Consider the following 15,233-nt stretch of genomic DNA (forward strand, 5'->3'; position numbering starts at 1 on the left):
TCACTGGTAGAAGCTGAGTTTGCAATTGCTCTTTACTTTGAAAGGTTTAATTTCTTACTCCACAAACAATGTAAAAGTTTTTTTCTGTTGATGCTCTTGTAGATATATGAAAAAGATCTCTGGTGGTTGGCCTATTTAATGACTAAATTAAGACATGCTTTTTTAGCATATGAAGTCATGAAAAAGGTGTAGTAGGCGCTAGATGGTTTTAGAAGGGAAATTATGTTTCTTGTGAAGGGTGGGTTGTTTGTCATGTGGTTGTTCTTCTGTTTTTGTTTGAAGAATGAATTTACATAAGGAGCATTATATTTTTAGTTACTTGGAGTCTGTAACCAAAACTGAATCCCATTTTCAGAGGCAAATACTGATGCAATTACTTGGAGAATCCTGTAGCTTGTGTTATGCAGGTTACAGTGTCTCTTGGAATGGAGCGTTGCCATTCTTAATACTTGAAGTTAATTTTGTCTGGTGGTGTTTGCAGGCAGCTCTGCAGTGGTTTACAGGCTGGCTGTAATCTGCCATGAGCCAAGGCTGCTGCTGCTGCTGTGAGGGACGCTCGGTGAGCGTGCTCTGCCTCTGAGCACGTCCGTGATTGTGGAGCTGCAGGGTGAGCTGCTTCAGGAGCTCCTCTGCCAAAATAAACCTGGCTTCTTGTGGGAGCTTTTCAGCTGAACCAGGTTTGCTCCCTGCCTGTCTGAGAGCTGGGGTGGCAGCCAGTGCTTGAGCTGGGAAAAGGAAAATGGGACCTACAGGTGTGTGAGCAGGTGCAGGAAGGAAGGGCTGGTGCACCTACAGCCTTACTTGCAGCTCTGCAGTCATTTCCCTGTAATGTTTGAAGGGGCTTCACACAGAGTAGCCGGGAAATGAAGAATTTTGAAGTGTTTAGGTAAGACAGCTCTATAAACATGGTGGCTGATGACAGACAAAGGACAAGTTTGTATCTGAAACTAAATTCTAAATCATTTCCACTCTCCACATTTCAAAATTTTAGTCAACTCTTAAAGCTAATAAGCACAATTGTGCAAATAGGCATAATAGCAGAGCTTCTGCCATCTGCCATTGGACATGGGTTACTCGTGGCTAAAACCTGCAGGATAATGTTTTGAGGGTGAGTCTGTGTATCAGGAGCTCTTGAATTGTTGTCAGCTTTTCAAGAGGTGACATCCCTCTCACCCTCATGTCACTTATTTTGTTGTTTCGGTCTTTTTATTCACAAGAGGAAAATAAAACTTCAGGCAGTGCAAAATTAACATTTACTATGCCTAACATTTACCGTGCCTTCTAAATGTGTGGTTAAAAAAGGATTTTCCAAAGTAATGTGCAGCTATTCTGTTTTCCTGTTAGAATTGGAAGTGTGTGGGTTGGAAGCTCATGGAGGATGAGCAGCTGGGCAGCTGGCACTGGGGACTCCTGAGACCTGGCCCGGTGCAGAGGTGGGGGCAGGAAGCAAAGGAGCAGCTACAGTGAGGACAGGGGAGAAACAGATCCTGTCTGGGAACGGACAGAAAAAAGGGATCCAGTGCAACTCATGTGCTTGGCTCTTGGCTGAGCACCGGGTTCAGTAATTCCCTCCTGGATTACATCCTAGAGCTCTGATGGGAGTGGGGGAATGGCCTCCTCCTCCAGCAAAAGCTGCGCTGTTGGAACATCTTAAGCACAGAGATCCCTGCTGTCTCTGATAAGTGCCAGCTGGGCAGCCACTCACGTGTTTGAAATTGTGGCCTCATCTTGCTGCACGGGATTAGAGCTGAAAAACCATCTGAGGAGGCTTGATTAGGTTTTTTGCCTCTACTGCAGTTTTCTGCACAGCCTTTGGATATGGCGTGCAGTCCAAGTTTTACTAAGGGTCAAACTTAAAAGCAGTGGGTTTGATACAAATACTGAAGCACCCATGGGGTGAATTAGATTACTTGAACAGAAACAGTTTTGTACCTGGGTTAATTTTCAGCTGATTCAGCAAATGCAGGGAGTGAATGGGATCCATTTAATTGACTGTAAAGGTCTGTCCTGGAGATCTGTCTTTTCTGCAGCTTTTACTGCCACTGATGAGTCACAGTCATGTGTCTGCATAGGGAAGTATCAGAGGCATTTACGTGGACCGTTGGGATTTGTGGGCAAACAACCTCACCTTGGAGAGCATGTGGAGGAAGTTGATAGTTTAGGAAGATGTGGTTGGCATAGGTTGAAGCACAGATGAGAACTCAGCAATGAGGAGTTGAGTAGAGTTTTCAGGATGACGACCAGAAGCAAAATTGCAAAATGAAGGAGCCAAGAAAAATTTGGAAAAGGCTGAATCTCATCATCACAAGACAGCAGTGCAGAAAATGTGCAAGTGGCTTACTGCCTGCCTCGACTGTCAAAGCAGAAACACCAGTGCTGCTTTTCCTGGGTGCTCACTTCCCAGTCTTTGCCCTTTATCCATCAATATACTCTCAGTTACTTACAACACTGTGCAATAAAGGGGGCACAAGAGGGGAGGGCACTGCTCTCTTTCAGCTGTAGCAGCTCCTTCAGGATTTATACCCAGTGTTAACTGGGTATAACTGTTCCTTAGGATTTATGGCTCCTTGGGATTTCCTTTTACAGCTCCTCTGCCCATGGATCATATTGAAAAGATGGCTGCAGAGTGTATGAAGGACCTGAATGAAGAGGAAGATGCAGATGATGAGGACTTGGAGAAAGATACAGACCTGCTGGTATGCATAACTATTACCAGAGAGTTTTAGTATGTAATTTTTGTATTTTTTTTTAACAGAATTGCATTTAGCAAAAATGTCTGTTAGCTTTCTGGTGAGAAGCTAAAATATTGCAAAAGCACCATTAGATGCAAGTCTTTGCAGAATCCATCCCCCTGCACAGCAAAGTAAAAAGAGTTTCCTCACATTTATATGTGTGGGGGTCTTAGAGAATTGAGGGAAGAGCAGGAATCCCATTCCATGTCATCTGAGGAAGGACAGCCAGAGACTGTCTCCTTAAAGTGATGTCTGCCACCATTTTGCTACTCCTTCTAGCAGTGCTTGGCCTGAGAGAACACCTCAAGACAGTCTTTGTTGTTTCAGTGACTCATCTAACTGGCAGGGTTTAGGGAAGGAGTGTTAAGCAGTGGTTTTGACTGCCATTGCCAGTAGAGGCTTTTGGGAAATTTAAAATTTAGGTTTGCATAATCTTTGTAAAAGTACTTCTCTGAACTTCTCCAGCTTCAGATCTGCAGCCACAAACTTGTGTGGTGATCCTAGGGATGCAGTGTGGCTTTTCAGTGGTATCTGAAACCAGTTTAAATTAATAATAAAAAATAAAATTGAATTTTAAAAAGACTGGAATAGAAGATCTTCAGACTCTTCACTTGGGTTCAAGATCCATCCAAAGCTTTTGATGGTTTAGACTTGATTTTATTTTTGTCTTTTGAGGACAGAGAAAATTTTGAGGAAATGCCTTTTGTTGGCTCTTACTTTTACTTTAGGCAGAGTTGCAAGAAGTTCTGGGGGAAGAAGGTGAGGAAGGAAGCTGTGAGGATGAAATGACAGCAACAGAGCCATCCCCAGCTGAACCAGAAGCTGAACTACCTGAACTGCAGTCACAGGTAGGAATGAGCTTCGTGTTTCTGACAGTTTTGCTGAATCCCTGTCACGTGGCTTTTATGAGGGTCATCGTCAAGAATCTAGGGGAATCTTGTCTTCCAAGGAAGAAAAACTTACTATTGCTGTTTCCTCCAAGGAAAACAGTGCTGTATGAGTGCAGGTGATCCTTTTGCTTTGTTCCAAGGATGGATTCTGATGTTAGCATGGAATTCAAGAGGTAAACAATTGGAGACAAGCATGTCTTGTCCCTCATTATACATAGGAGCATGCAGACTGCAGTCCAGGCTTCCAGAGTTCGTCTTCTCCTTAAGGGTATTGAGCAGTGTGCTGAAATTGTGAGACATGTTATAACTCAATACTTTTGGGGTTTTTCTCAGTAGTATTATCTGTCTCGGCTTAATTTGTCAGTCCTCATGCAGTCAGATCCTTTATGCAGTCACTGCATGTTTCTGCTGTATGCCACAGATTCCAGTGCCTTCTACACTGGGCCTGTTGGTAAATGGGATTGAGAGGGTTTCTATAGAGATAATGGCAATAATTACATCAGGAGCCATCTGCAGGGTCACTGTGGCTGTGGAGAGTTTGTAAGTAGCTGCTCATGACTTTGCTTAGGCTGCTTTTGTCACTGAACTAATTCCAGGCTGTAGGAGGAGGAAAAAGAGCTCTTGTTGTAAAACCAGGTTGAAGCCCAGAAGGGAGCAAACTAACATAGTTTAAAAATAAGAAAAGAATAAGTCAAGATTTGTGCCAAAATACCTCTTCACACCCTCTGTTGTGTGGGGTTTGAGAGGCTTCAGTGTTCTCCTCACCTACTCACCGACCACATGGCTCCAATTACTCTGTGAGTGAGAGTTTCCCAAGTCTCTCCACCCATTCTTGTCTGTGAGGCTTTTGAGAGAGCCCAGAGGTGGATGCAGGGCCCGTTAGCACAGCACAAACGCTCCTCTGTTTTAGGGGCTGTTCCTTCCTGCACTCAGTTCACAGCAGTGTGTGTGTGTGTGTAGAAGAGGAGTGTTTGCTTTTCAGTGCGGTGGGAAAACTTGTCTAGCTGGATGAAATAAGTTTTCTTGATTTGTTTTATTGTTTTTTCTGAGACCTCCTCACTTCCTGCTGTTACCAGTGAGCTACAACAGGCCCTCGAGGGCAGGATTGCTGACTACAGCACGGCGATTTCTAACGCCAGGCAGTCGGGGGAGAGCGCCAAAGTGCGGCGGTACGAGAGAGGCCTGAAGGTGAGTTGGGATCACCAGGGGGTGAGTGAGGGTGAGGCAAAGGCAGCTCTCTGAAGTGTGCTCTTCCCAGCTGGGTGAGTTTGTTGACAGGGGAGGGAAATTTTCTGCCTGGTGTTGGGATGCAAAGTGTTTTAAAAACACTTGTTGTTACTGACTACCCACCTGATACAGCAAACACACAGATAAGCTGTGGCTTCAGCTGCCTTTTGAGCTTTGTTTCTGTTGAATATAGCAGATGGTAACTGGAGGCAGGGTTTGTACTACATGATGAAGTTAAACCCACCTGCCTGGATCTCAGTTTGACCTGTGGTGACTGCTGAGTGTTACCTTAAAGCAAAGTTTAGGAGTTTTCCTGGCACGTACACCTCGCAGTTCATCACTGCTGCTATCCCTTAGGTACTAATCTTCCACTCACTTCTGTCAGACAAAGGGAGGTGGTGCCTTTCCCTGAGTGTGTTGGCTGTGCTTGAAAAGGAATAAAGCAGGATTTTTGATGAAGGCAATTAAGAACTGCAGCAAAGAGCAGTCTCTCCAGCCTCTCGTGGTTCCAGGCAGGTGGCGTGCTTGCAGTGAGCTGCAGTGCTTGTTTACTGCTGGGCAGGGCCTTTCTCTCCCCGTTGCTTTCAGCAGCTCTCCTCCATCACCTCAGGCAGCAGCAAAGCTGTACAGCTCAGGGCTGTGCACTGGGCAGGATGTAATGGCTCACTGGCTACCAGGTGTCTTGTGGTACAAAGGGAACAATTGAGGCCAAACTCGGGGAAGAAGAAGCACAAGAAAGATGTCTGTGTGTGTCCACTGCCTGCCAGCCCTGACAGGAATGTACACAAAACCACCTGGCCCTTCTGAGAGGCACAGGAATGGGCAAACCAGCTATTCCATCCAGCCATGAGCTGAGTGCACTGTGCCACTTCCTTTATTTTGCAGGATAGGGAGTTTCCCTGTGCCTAAGCAGTGTAACTGAGGATAATAGACCAGATCTCACTTCACAGCTCACAGCTACTGAATTAGCAAAATTACTTGTCAACAAATGGTGTAGAGTTCTCTCTTCTTTGTAGTTTTGGAGCTGTGAACTTTAATCTCAGTCTGTCACCCCCATGTGAAGAAGAGGGAGTTTCCTATGGGTTGCTGGTCTGAACCCCAGTTTCACATGCAGTCATTTCAAAGTATCTCTGCCACTGTTACTCAATAGGTCAAACAATGCCATGGCTAAAAAAAAAATAGGAGCGATTCCGGCACTGATGAGATTTTGTTGTTGTTGTCTTTCTGTGCTTCCATTTCAGTTTCTTTGGAAGATGAAAGAAGTAAAACTTTTTTTTGGCTTGAAGTGCATGGTGGTCTTTTGTCTGAACCTCAAATTAAATTTAAAAAATAAAAATACTGAGGAAGGTAATGCTTGGGGAGGAGGAAGGGTTTTAAAAAAATGAGCAGCAGTTAACCCAAGTTAGAGATGGTGAGAGCTCCTTACCAGAGGTGGTGAGCAGAAGCTCCATTTCCTTTATTAGTATTAATGGCTTTTCTCATTGCATTAAATATGTTTGCAGGCCCCTTCCTTCCCTGGATCCATGTAGGCAGTGACATTTCAGAATAGCATATTTTATTACATTTTAAAGATGCTCAAAACCCATCTACAGTTGGTATAAATGGCTTCCTTGGTGACTTTCTTTGACAAAGCTGGGTGGATCACATCAGCTCTCCAGTAATTCTGGGTACCTACAGTTGCCTGGTTTGGGTACCTGCTGAGGTACCTGCAGTTACCTGGTTTGGGTAACAAGGCCTTTGCACTGTGTTGCTCTGGTATCTGGACACCTTTCACTGGCACTGAAGTTCTCCTTGCAGAAGAACAGGGAGCTGAAGGGCAGCAGTCTGTGGTGGTGTGTGTGACAGAGCCTGTCATATGTAAGGGGATGAATTTGTCTTTTAATGATCTTGTGCTAGTAACATGTTTGATGAAAATGCCTGTTGATTCTGTTGTTCCTTCTGTGCCAGACACTGGAAACCATGCTGGCTGCAGTGAAGAAAGGCAAAAAAATCAATGAGGAAGAAATGCCACCTCCTGTTGCAACAGGAAAGAGTTCTTCTTATGTACCTCAAGCCATGAGAGTGGAGCTAGAGAATTCAGGAGATTCACCAGAGAATAAAGCTGACTCTGCTGCAGATGATGAGCAGAAGGCTTCTCCTGAGGCAAGGGAGCATTTGGAATCAGAGTCTCTGCAAGGTCGTGCTGCTGCTGATCCTACCGTGGAAACAGGTACTGTGGTCTGAGAGGAGAAGTTGCACCCTATTTTGATGTTGCATCTTCCCTGATGTTTGTGTTGAGTGTAGCAAAGCACCGCTTATGTTGGAACTTCCTGCTGAATGTCTCAGAGTTGTCCATGGAATGCTGAGTTTCTGGCGGTGGAATCAGTTATTATTTTAGACACTGTGCACTGGATCAGTATCCTTAACTTCTCCTGTGCCCCAGTTTCTCCTTCATTATTTGGCATGTGGAATTCCAGCCTTTAAAGAGTTTTGAGATACTGACTTAAAGACCTAATATTTTTTCTTTAATTGGGAAAAGTGGAATGTTATGTTAGATGGGACTTCTGGAGACTGGAGGAAAAAGGATATTTGTAAGATGGCTGTTGTGACTTATAGCAAAAGGGGACAAACATGGGTTTGCATAGATGGATGTGGCAAGGGATGCAAATCTTGCATGCTCTGTGTCACTCTCAGCATTGTCTCATTCTCCCAGATCCCCAGCACAGCAGCACACGAGCAATCCTACTTATGAGGCAGAAGGAGTATAAATTAGCAGCTCTAAAAGCCAAGCAGCAAGGAGACCTGGAGAAAGCAAAGGAATACATGAGGACAGGAAAGGTATGCACTCAAGAAATCCCAAATGTTGAACATACCCTGTGCTGCACCCACATGCATTAAATGTCACATACTTACTGTGGCAGCTGGCAGGTCTTGGACAGACTGGAATAAACCTTTGGTTTTTTCTGTGTTAGAAATTTAATGTGGTGTTGGAAGCTTTGGACAGTGGGCAGCCAGTAGACCTCCAGAATATGCCTCCATCTCCTCAGGGTAAGGCTCATCTTCAGGAAACCTTTTCAGAAGTCTCTCTGTGCTGTAATGGAGTGATTCTGCATTTGGTTGCAAAGCTATTAAAAGAACTGGAGATTGTTTAGGACTGAGGCTCACTGCATGTTCACAGTTTAATCAAGACCAATGAAGAGAAATGAGGTATCATTACTTATATTCAGCTACTCTCTGTGAATTACAAGTTCAAGCAAGTATTGATGTCTGGTATTCTGGAGTTTATAAGTGTAAATAATAGCAGCCAGTATTTGAAGTGGAAGGGAAAGAAGGATAATGGCACATTCTTAAAATTTACTGTAATGTTTGGTGGTGCTATGTGCTTCTACTAAAATTTGTAATGTTCAGATTAACAAACAGATTGCAGTGCACTAAAGTCTAATTTTTAAAAAAAGTTATCAATATTAAAGAAACCTCAGTCCTGGTAAGAGAGAGTTTGATGTTTTTTAAGTAGATGCAATATCCCCACCAATAATTAATGCTTGGTGTTTGTAGCCCAGTGTTTTAAACGACTTACTTTAGTAGATTATTTTATTCTAAGACAATAAATGACAGATTATTTCAGTAAATCATGAGAGTCGTGACTCAAGTTACTGATCAGTAAATGGCATTGCAGAGGAACTTCACCCAGGGCATAACCTTGCCTTAAAAAGTGCAAGAGTTATACAATACCAGAAACTGGAGTTTCTGAATAGATGATATGAGTTTCTTCCCTTTTCCAGCACATCTTTTGTTACTAGAATATTTTAGTCAATTAGCAGACTTGTTCACTCTTTCCATCTGCCAAGATACCAAGTTATATTCTGGGGAGAGAATTCTTAGAATACTTGAACTACTTTTACTTTTTTTTCCCCCCCTCAAGCAGCCCTAACCAAAATTAAATCAGCATTTGAGATTTTCTCTTATAGAGCATGTTCTGTAGATAACATGGGAACCTTAGACTTAGCTAGCCATGGAGATACTGTTTGGAAGCCAGAAGGCTTTCAGGAAGATGATATGACCAAATTGAAGGTTTTCTGAGTGACATGCAGCAGTTATTGCTGTGTATGGAACATGTTGTGAAACTTCCTGCTTTCCCTGCTTTGCAGATCTTGAAAGCTTAGGACATGTACAAGATGCATCCAAGCAAAAAGTACCACCTCGGGTGGGAAGTTCCCAGGATCTTGCAACACCTGAACCTCATACCCAAGAAGCTTCAGGTAGGACTTTTGCATTTCTCTAGTGTGTCATGAAAATAGCACAGCTGGGAAGCTCTTTAAGGTCTGACCTCTCCCCCTGAGCTGCAGCAGAAGTGAGTAAACCTGATAATGAGTCATGTTCCTGAGTATTGTTTGTTGCTGATCCAATCTACTTTTGTTCTGGACCAGTGATGGAAGTAAAAGTTCATAAACTTTCTTTCTAAGAGCAGTGTTTGTAGTGAAACTTTCCAGTGATGCTCTCTGAAGAAGGGCAGGAGACAGGCAGCCTGTGTGTTTTGAAATCTTCATGATGTGGCATTTTGTGGTTTGCAGAGTCCCTGCAGCAGCCCAGGACGGTGCTGGAAGCGCTGCAGCAGCGGCTGGAGAAGTACAGGGCAGCAGCAGCTCAGGCTAAGGCCAGCGGGGACGATCGGAAGGGCAGGATGCACGACAGGATAGCCAAGGTAAAACCGGAGTGTGGCTCTTTGCATCCAGCAATGCCATTTGAATTAGTTCTCTTGCTGAAGACTTTTTCAAGGCTGAAATAATTTGTGTATTGTCTGTCTGTTTGAAAAGAGGTCCAGTGGGGAAGCTGGAAAGCATTCGGAGGAAGAAATAGAGACAATGCACATATTGTAGTAAAATACTGAGTCTTGTGCAGTGTTTATGCTGGTTAAATACAGATGATTGCTAATTCACAGTCAGCTCTTATTTTATGTCTTAATGAGTGCCTTTGATTGCAGCAATACCAAGATGCCATAAGAGCCCATAAGGCAGGGAGAAAAGTGAATTTTTCTGAGCTACCTGTTCCTCCTGGTAAGTGCGAATGTAAAACATCCCCAAACTTTTGTACACCTGCTAGGCTCTGGAGGGGCTGTGCAGGTATTGCCTGCTCATCCTGTGGAACAGCTCCTCCTTTTTCTCAGTGAGTAGCTGGCCTTGCTGTTTGATGGTATTGTGAGATTTCTTATTAATATGCTCCCAATCACTGACACTAGTGAATATTTGTGCATATTGACAGTATGGGAACTTAAAACTGGCACTATATGAAAAGTTCAACAACTTCACCATAGGCAGGTGCTAAAAATGTTACTTGTCTATCCTCTGTGTCAGCCCTCCTAGAGGAAAGACTAAATTTGGCTTATATTGGTGTCTTCATTTTGCTGGAAAGAGGTTTTTAAAAGTGGAAAAATTTTCCTGGTGTCCTCCATTCTGCTGATTCCTATCAGGACCCTCAGAACTTGATATCTAATTAATATCCCCCTGTAACACCTTGTAACATCAAATCATTACTGCAGCTCTCCTGGCTGTTAAAAGCATCTGCAGAGATGAAGCAAATCATGCCCATGGTCACACTGAGACAGTGGCAGAGGCAGCAGCTGAGCCTGTTTCTTGGGACACTGTGTCCTGTTTATCTTCTTCAGAACACTGAGTGCTGTGTCTGGAAAAGTTTGGGCAAGGTCATCTGTGAATGCTCTGCCTCTCATTTGCATGATACCATTTCTCCCCTAGAAACCTCTTTCCTTTTATCTTGGGCCTGATGTGTTCTCCTGAAGGATGCACTCAGCGCTGCAAAGCAGTGCCTGGATTTTAAGTTAGAGGATAGAGGTGGACCTTGTGGTGTTTTTGTTGCTGTCAAATATGGCAATGGCAGGCACTGCAGTGGTAGTAGAGTAGGCACTGCCAGCTCTGTCAGGTCATATGTGGCTTTGAAGGTTTCCTGCTTTGAAGCTGTCCTTGAAAGGTAGTTTAGCATCCCTTTTTGCAGAATTCGGTCTCTTTCTTGGTAAATACCACTTTCTGTAAGAGTGAGGTACTCCATATTTATACCTCTGGAAATATGGAGAACTGCTCAGTGTCCTTGCACATCAGCTGTGTGTTTTTCAGCCATCATTTAGGGGCCATGTGATTTACACTGAAGACAATTATCAGGCAGTCACTAAAACCAGCAGTGACTTATCCTGGGATGGCAGTGCCCTTCATGGCATCTGGCTGGTGATGAGTACCAGCCTTGGACTCCCTGGAAACAGAAATGCTGCTGAGCAATGGATCAAATGTCACACGGGGCAGCAGCACAGGATTCTCTGTTCTGCCTGCCTGAGTTCCTCACACTTGTGCTGCAGCAGCCATCTCTAGGTTTAGAAGCAGTTTAGTCACTGTTTCTTAGCACTTCTCATGAGACTGGCAGCAAGAATACTTGCTATATATTAAATGAGAGAAGTCGTAACAGACATTTTATAGTAGTGGCTCTGGATCTCTGTTCTCTGAAGCTGACATTAAACTGGTCATGTGGCACTGAGAGTTTATCTTCCATCATCAAGCCTTCCTCCCATACTTAAAAGGATAACAAAACAATGAAGAGCATTATTCTTCATACACTTCTCATTTAACTCCTCTGATTCTGCCTTAGTTTGCTACCTCTGCATTGCAGTACCTTTTCAGCAGAGGCTGAGTGTAACAACCCAGCTGTCAGCAGTGGATTGTTTATTACTCTGGGGGTAGCACTGGTTTTCTGCTGGACTGTGTGCCTGCTAAAGCGAGGCAGCAGTGAGAGGAAAAAAAATGAGACCAAATTCTCTGCTGGTTCTGGGGGCATCCTTACTACTGAAGTCTTGAGGTTGTGAGGTTGCTTGGCTGGCTGCCAGTTGCTCAGCTTGGAAAACTGCTCAGTTATTGCATCATTTTACTATCATCCACTTAAGCTGGGTGTCTGTGAGAGATCTGATCTTAAGCCACCACTCAGACTTTATCTAGCAAGGCTCTTTGGCCTTGGCCTCAGTCTAGTTAGACTGAATACTGAAATACATTAGATAATAGGTATTTGGATAGAAACAGCTTTACAGTAAACAAGCAATATGGAAGACATACCATAGGGCTTATGTAACTCTCCTCTGTGTTCCTTTCCTTCACAGGATTTCCCCCTCTTCCTGGTGTTGCAGCAACAGATGGTGGCAGCACAATCGCTGCTGTCCTGGAGAGTGCCAGCAAGCTGGCAAACATGGAGGAGAATGATGAAGAGGAGGAGGTTAGTGTTGCCTGGTTCAATTGCCATCTCTTATGGCATGCAGAGATGAGGCCTTTGGGTTTCCAAGTAAGAGTACTGAGCTGAAATATGTTTCCCAAAAGTGTGAGGAGTACAGGATCTCAGTAGTCATTCCAGTTTCCTTTATAGACTAGGAGAGACAGGTGAGATGTTATTACAGTCAGTACCACAGAGTCTGTGGGTGCAGGGTTTGGCTCTTTCATAGCTGTGTTGTATTTAGATTTTATTTTCATAGTAAACACTTGAGATCCTCACCACTCCTTTACATTGTTCTGAAGTACATAAATCCATACTTTTATCCTGCATCCCAGTAGCTTCCTATGTTTGTTCTTTCCCAGGATGTTCAGCTCTTACTGCTTTTTGTCAGGCTGCACCAGCATTTAGACTTTGGTTTGATTTCTATTTCCCTCTGGATTTGCTTGCTGATTGATTGTGCTTTCAACTGGAGTAGCTTTTAATGGAGAGAATTCCTGGATGATATTTTTTCTGCATGCCTCTACTTTTTTAAAAATCACAGCCTTGTTGAACATTCCTTTTATTCCATCTATGGCTTCCATAGGCCAGCTACCTGCTGGCCTGGCATAGTTCATAAACCTCCAGAAGTTAAAATTTGCTGTCTGGAATGCAATGCTCCCCTCAAAAGAATACCCAAAGGTTGATAGAATGATAACCATGGTTGTTGATGCTTGAGATGCTGTCCTCAACCCTGGAATAGATTTTATGCATTTAATATGCATTTCTTTTTGTTTTGCTAGAATGAGCCTCTTCCCCAGGCCCCAGTTGCCAAGAAGCCAACTCAGGTTGTTAAGCCAACTCCAGTTCCATCTGCTGCTGCTCAGGAGAGCTCTCCCGAGCACCTGAAACGAGCTGCATCACCCTCCACCCTGGACAAGGCAGAGTCAATGGATCATCTCCCTCCAGCTGGTAAGTGAAGGGATCACCATCCCCGCTGCTCCACATGCAAGTGGTTTGCTCTAGTTTGGGGAAGACTTTACAATTTAGGTGTGAGCCTGTGAATGTGTGTCATAGATTTCCTCTGACAGGAGCCTCAGTATGTGTGTGCTGGAGGGTAGACCCAGACCAGCCGTGCAGCTTTATTTCACAGAGACAGCATGTATAATTATAAGGCTGATTAGGTTTTTTAATTAATTTTGATGTAACAAGTGTATTGATTCATAATGTCTAACTCAGCTCACAGCTGAACTCTCCATATACCCTCATTAAAGGGGACAGGTTGCCAGTGTGAATTATTCATTGATCTAATGGAGCTCCCTACATCACACAGAGTTCTCTGCCTGTTGCTTTGCCCAAGGATCTCGGGCTGGCAGTGCAGGCAGAGCTTCATCAATCTCTACTCTTGCCTTGCTAAGGTCACTGAGCAGTTGTGTGTACAAGATGAATTGTACAGATAGCAAGGGACAGCCACCACCTCAGTGTGGTTTGGGCACACACTGGCAGTGCTCAGGCTCTTGCTGATGCCTCAACTAATCCCATCCTCCTTCCCTTCTGCCCTGAGTAGTTCCCTCAGGATGAAGTAGAACTGCCTGGCTGACTGATGCACTAACTGGTACAATGTAAAGCAGTCTTATTGGTGTGGTTGTCCTTAGTGTTTTGGCAAGGAAAGAACAGACTCAGGCATTAATAAGAAACTAAGAGAACAAGGGATTACAAAGAAGCAGAAATGATATGTCTGAGTGGGCCTGCACATTGGTTCATCAGGGTTCTTTCCTGACAAATCAGCGGAGAGGAAGGAAATTACTCCGAGGATGCTCATAATATTTGCTGTTTTTAGAAGTTAACATGGAGAGCTGAAAGTTTGGATTCAGCTTCTGCCTTGGACTGGTCAGCTGTGCTGGAATCTGTCTCAAGCCTGCAAATTAGGGGCTATAACTCTTGTAACACTTGTGAGCTGCTGTGAGGTTTTTTTGATGAAGGATGCTGTTCCAGAAGGAAGCTTGTTTCTTTTTTAATTGCTTGAAAGTGCCCAAGAAACTGTTGAGTGCAGTAAGGAAATCTCCTGATTTGACATCTGTACTTTCACTGATCTTTTCCTGGCTGTAAACTGAACAGGGTAAACCTGTGTCAGGGCTTTGGCAGTGTCAGATGAGTGAGTGTTTCTGTACAACTGTTTTTCAGTTAGGGAACAGCTGGAATTTCTGGAGAACAGGAAGAAGCAATACCTGAAGGCAGCCATCAAAGCAAAGAGGGAAAACAACCTTGAACAGGCGAAGACGTATCTCAGAACAGCCAAGGGCCTTGACCTAAAGATTGAGCAGGCAAAATCTGGCAAAACTGTTGATATTTCCAAGGTTAGTAGGACTGGTAATATTCTGCTTTGTTTCCTTTCTTGGACATCTAAGTGCTTACTTTTCCCTATAAGGGCTCTGAAATGTGGTGTTCTTGTGTTGCAGCTGCCATCACCTCCTACAGATGATGAGGGTGATTTTATCTTTGTACACCATGAAGATGTCAGGCTGTCTCAGAAAGCAGATGAAGTTTATGCACAGCTTGTAAAATTGCTGAAGGACCAGCATGAGGTGACCATTTTATATTTTTAGAAATGTTTTGGAGTTTCTTTTGTACATTTCTCTGGGGTTTATTAATACTGTAATCCCATCATTGTTCCAGTGGGGTCTTTTTTTTCTTCTAAAGTACTTTTGATATTGGGTGTCCTAAAATGGAGACTTTTCAGAGTTGGATTCTATGGATAATTAAAGCCAGAGGTGTGCTTGAAGACTTGGGACTAGCAAATTATCACTCTTAAATATGAGCACTCAAGTTTGAAAAAAGTACCTGAATATTAAGACTAGGCCTAAGGTGAACATCATATCTACAGATCAGGTGATTAAAAAGGAATAGGGAGAACAGCTCAAACAGATGCTGTGCTTTGGACTTGAGGAATGGGGTGGTGAATGTTCTTGAGTGACTCAGGAAAATGCCTGGTGTTTCTTAAACTATCATCAACCTCAGAACTGTGCCAGTCATGAACCTGTGTGTGAGGATCATTGGTTTTGTTTGTGTTGACAGAGGTGTTTGCAGTACTCCAAGCAATTCATGCATCTGGGAAACGTAGCAGAAACAACTCGGTAAGACCCAGTGCCTGCTTTCAATCATCCCCCAAAGC

At 43.8% G+C, this 15,233-nt stretch overlaps 1 protein-coding gene across 3 annotated transcripts in view; it reads left to right on the forward strand.

Annotated features, from left to right (window-relative positions):
• Positions 1-15,233, forward strand: part of CC2D1B (coiled-coil and C2 domain containing 1B) — a 29,588-nt gene that overhangs the window by 3,732 nt on the left and 10,623 nt on the right. For all 3 annotated transcript variants that reach the window (XR_005257753.1, XM_038144039.1, XM_038144038.1), the window contains 14 exons: positions 2,587-2,696; positions 3,461-3,580; positions 4,673-4,810; positions 6,797-7,058; positions 7,542-7,666; positions 7,801-7,876; positions 8,977-9,087; positions 9,400-9,530; positions 9,810-9,882; positions 11,979-12,091; positions 12,865-13,033; positions 14,246-14,418; positions 14,521-14,646; positions 15,137-15,195. Coding sequence is in view for 2 of the 3 variants with exons in the window: in XM_038144039.1 (XP_037999967.1) it covers positions 2,587-2,696; positions 3,461-3,580; positions 4,673-4,810; positions 6,797-7,058; positions 7,542-7,666; positions 7,801-7,876; positions 8,977-9,087; positions 9,400-9,530; positions 9,810-9,882; positions 11,979-12,091; positions 12,865-13,033; positions 14,246-14,418; positions 14,521-14,646; positions 15,137-15,195 (1,786 nt within the window). In the remaining variant the exon portion in view is untranslated. The remainder of the gene's footprint in view (positions 1-2,586; positions 2,697-3,460; positions 3,581-4,672; positions 4,811-6,796; positions 7,059-7,541; positions 7,667-7,800; positions 7,877-8,976; positions 9,088-9,399; positions 9,531-9,809; positions 9,883-11,978; positions 12,092-12,864; positions 13,034-14,245; positions 14,419-14,520; positions 14,647-15,136; positions 15,196-15,233) is intronic.

The sequence above is a fragment of the Motacilla alba genome, chromosome 8 (assembly GCF_015832195.1).
Source record: "Motacilla alba alba isolate MOTALB_02 chromosome 8, Motacilla_alba_V1.0_pri, whole genome shotgun sequence".
Classification (NCBI taxonomy): Eukaryota; Metazoa; Chordata; class Aves; order Passeriformes; family Motacillidae; genus Motacilla; species Motacilla alba.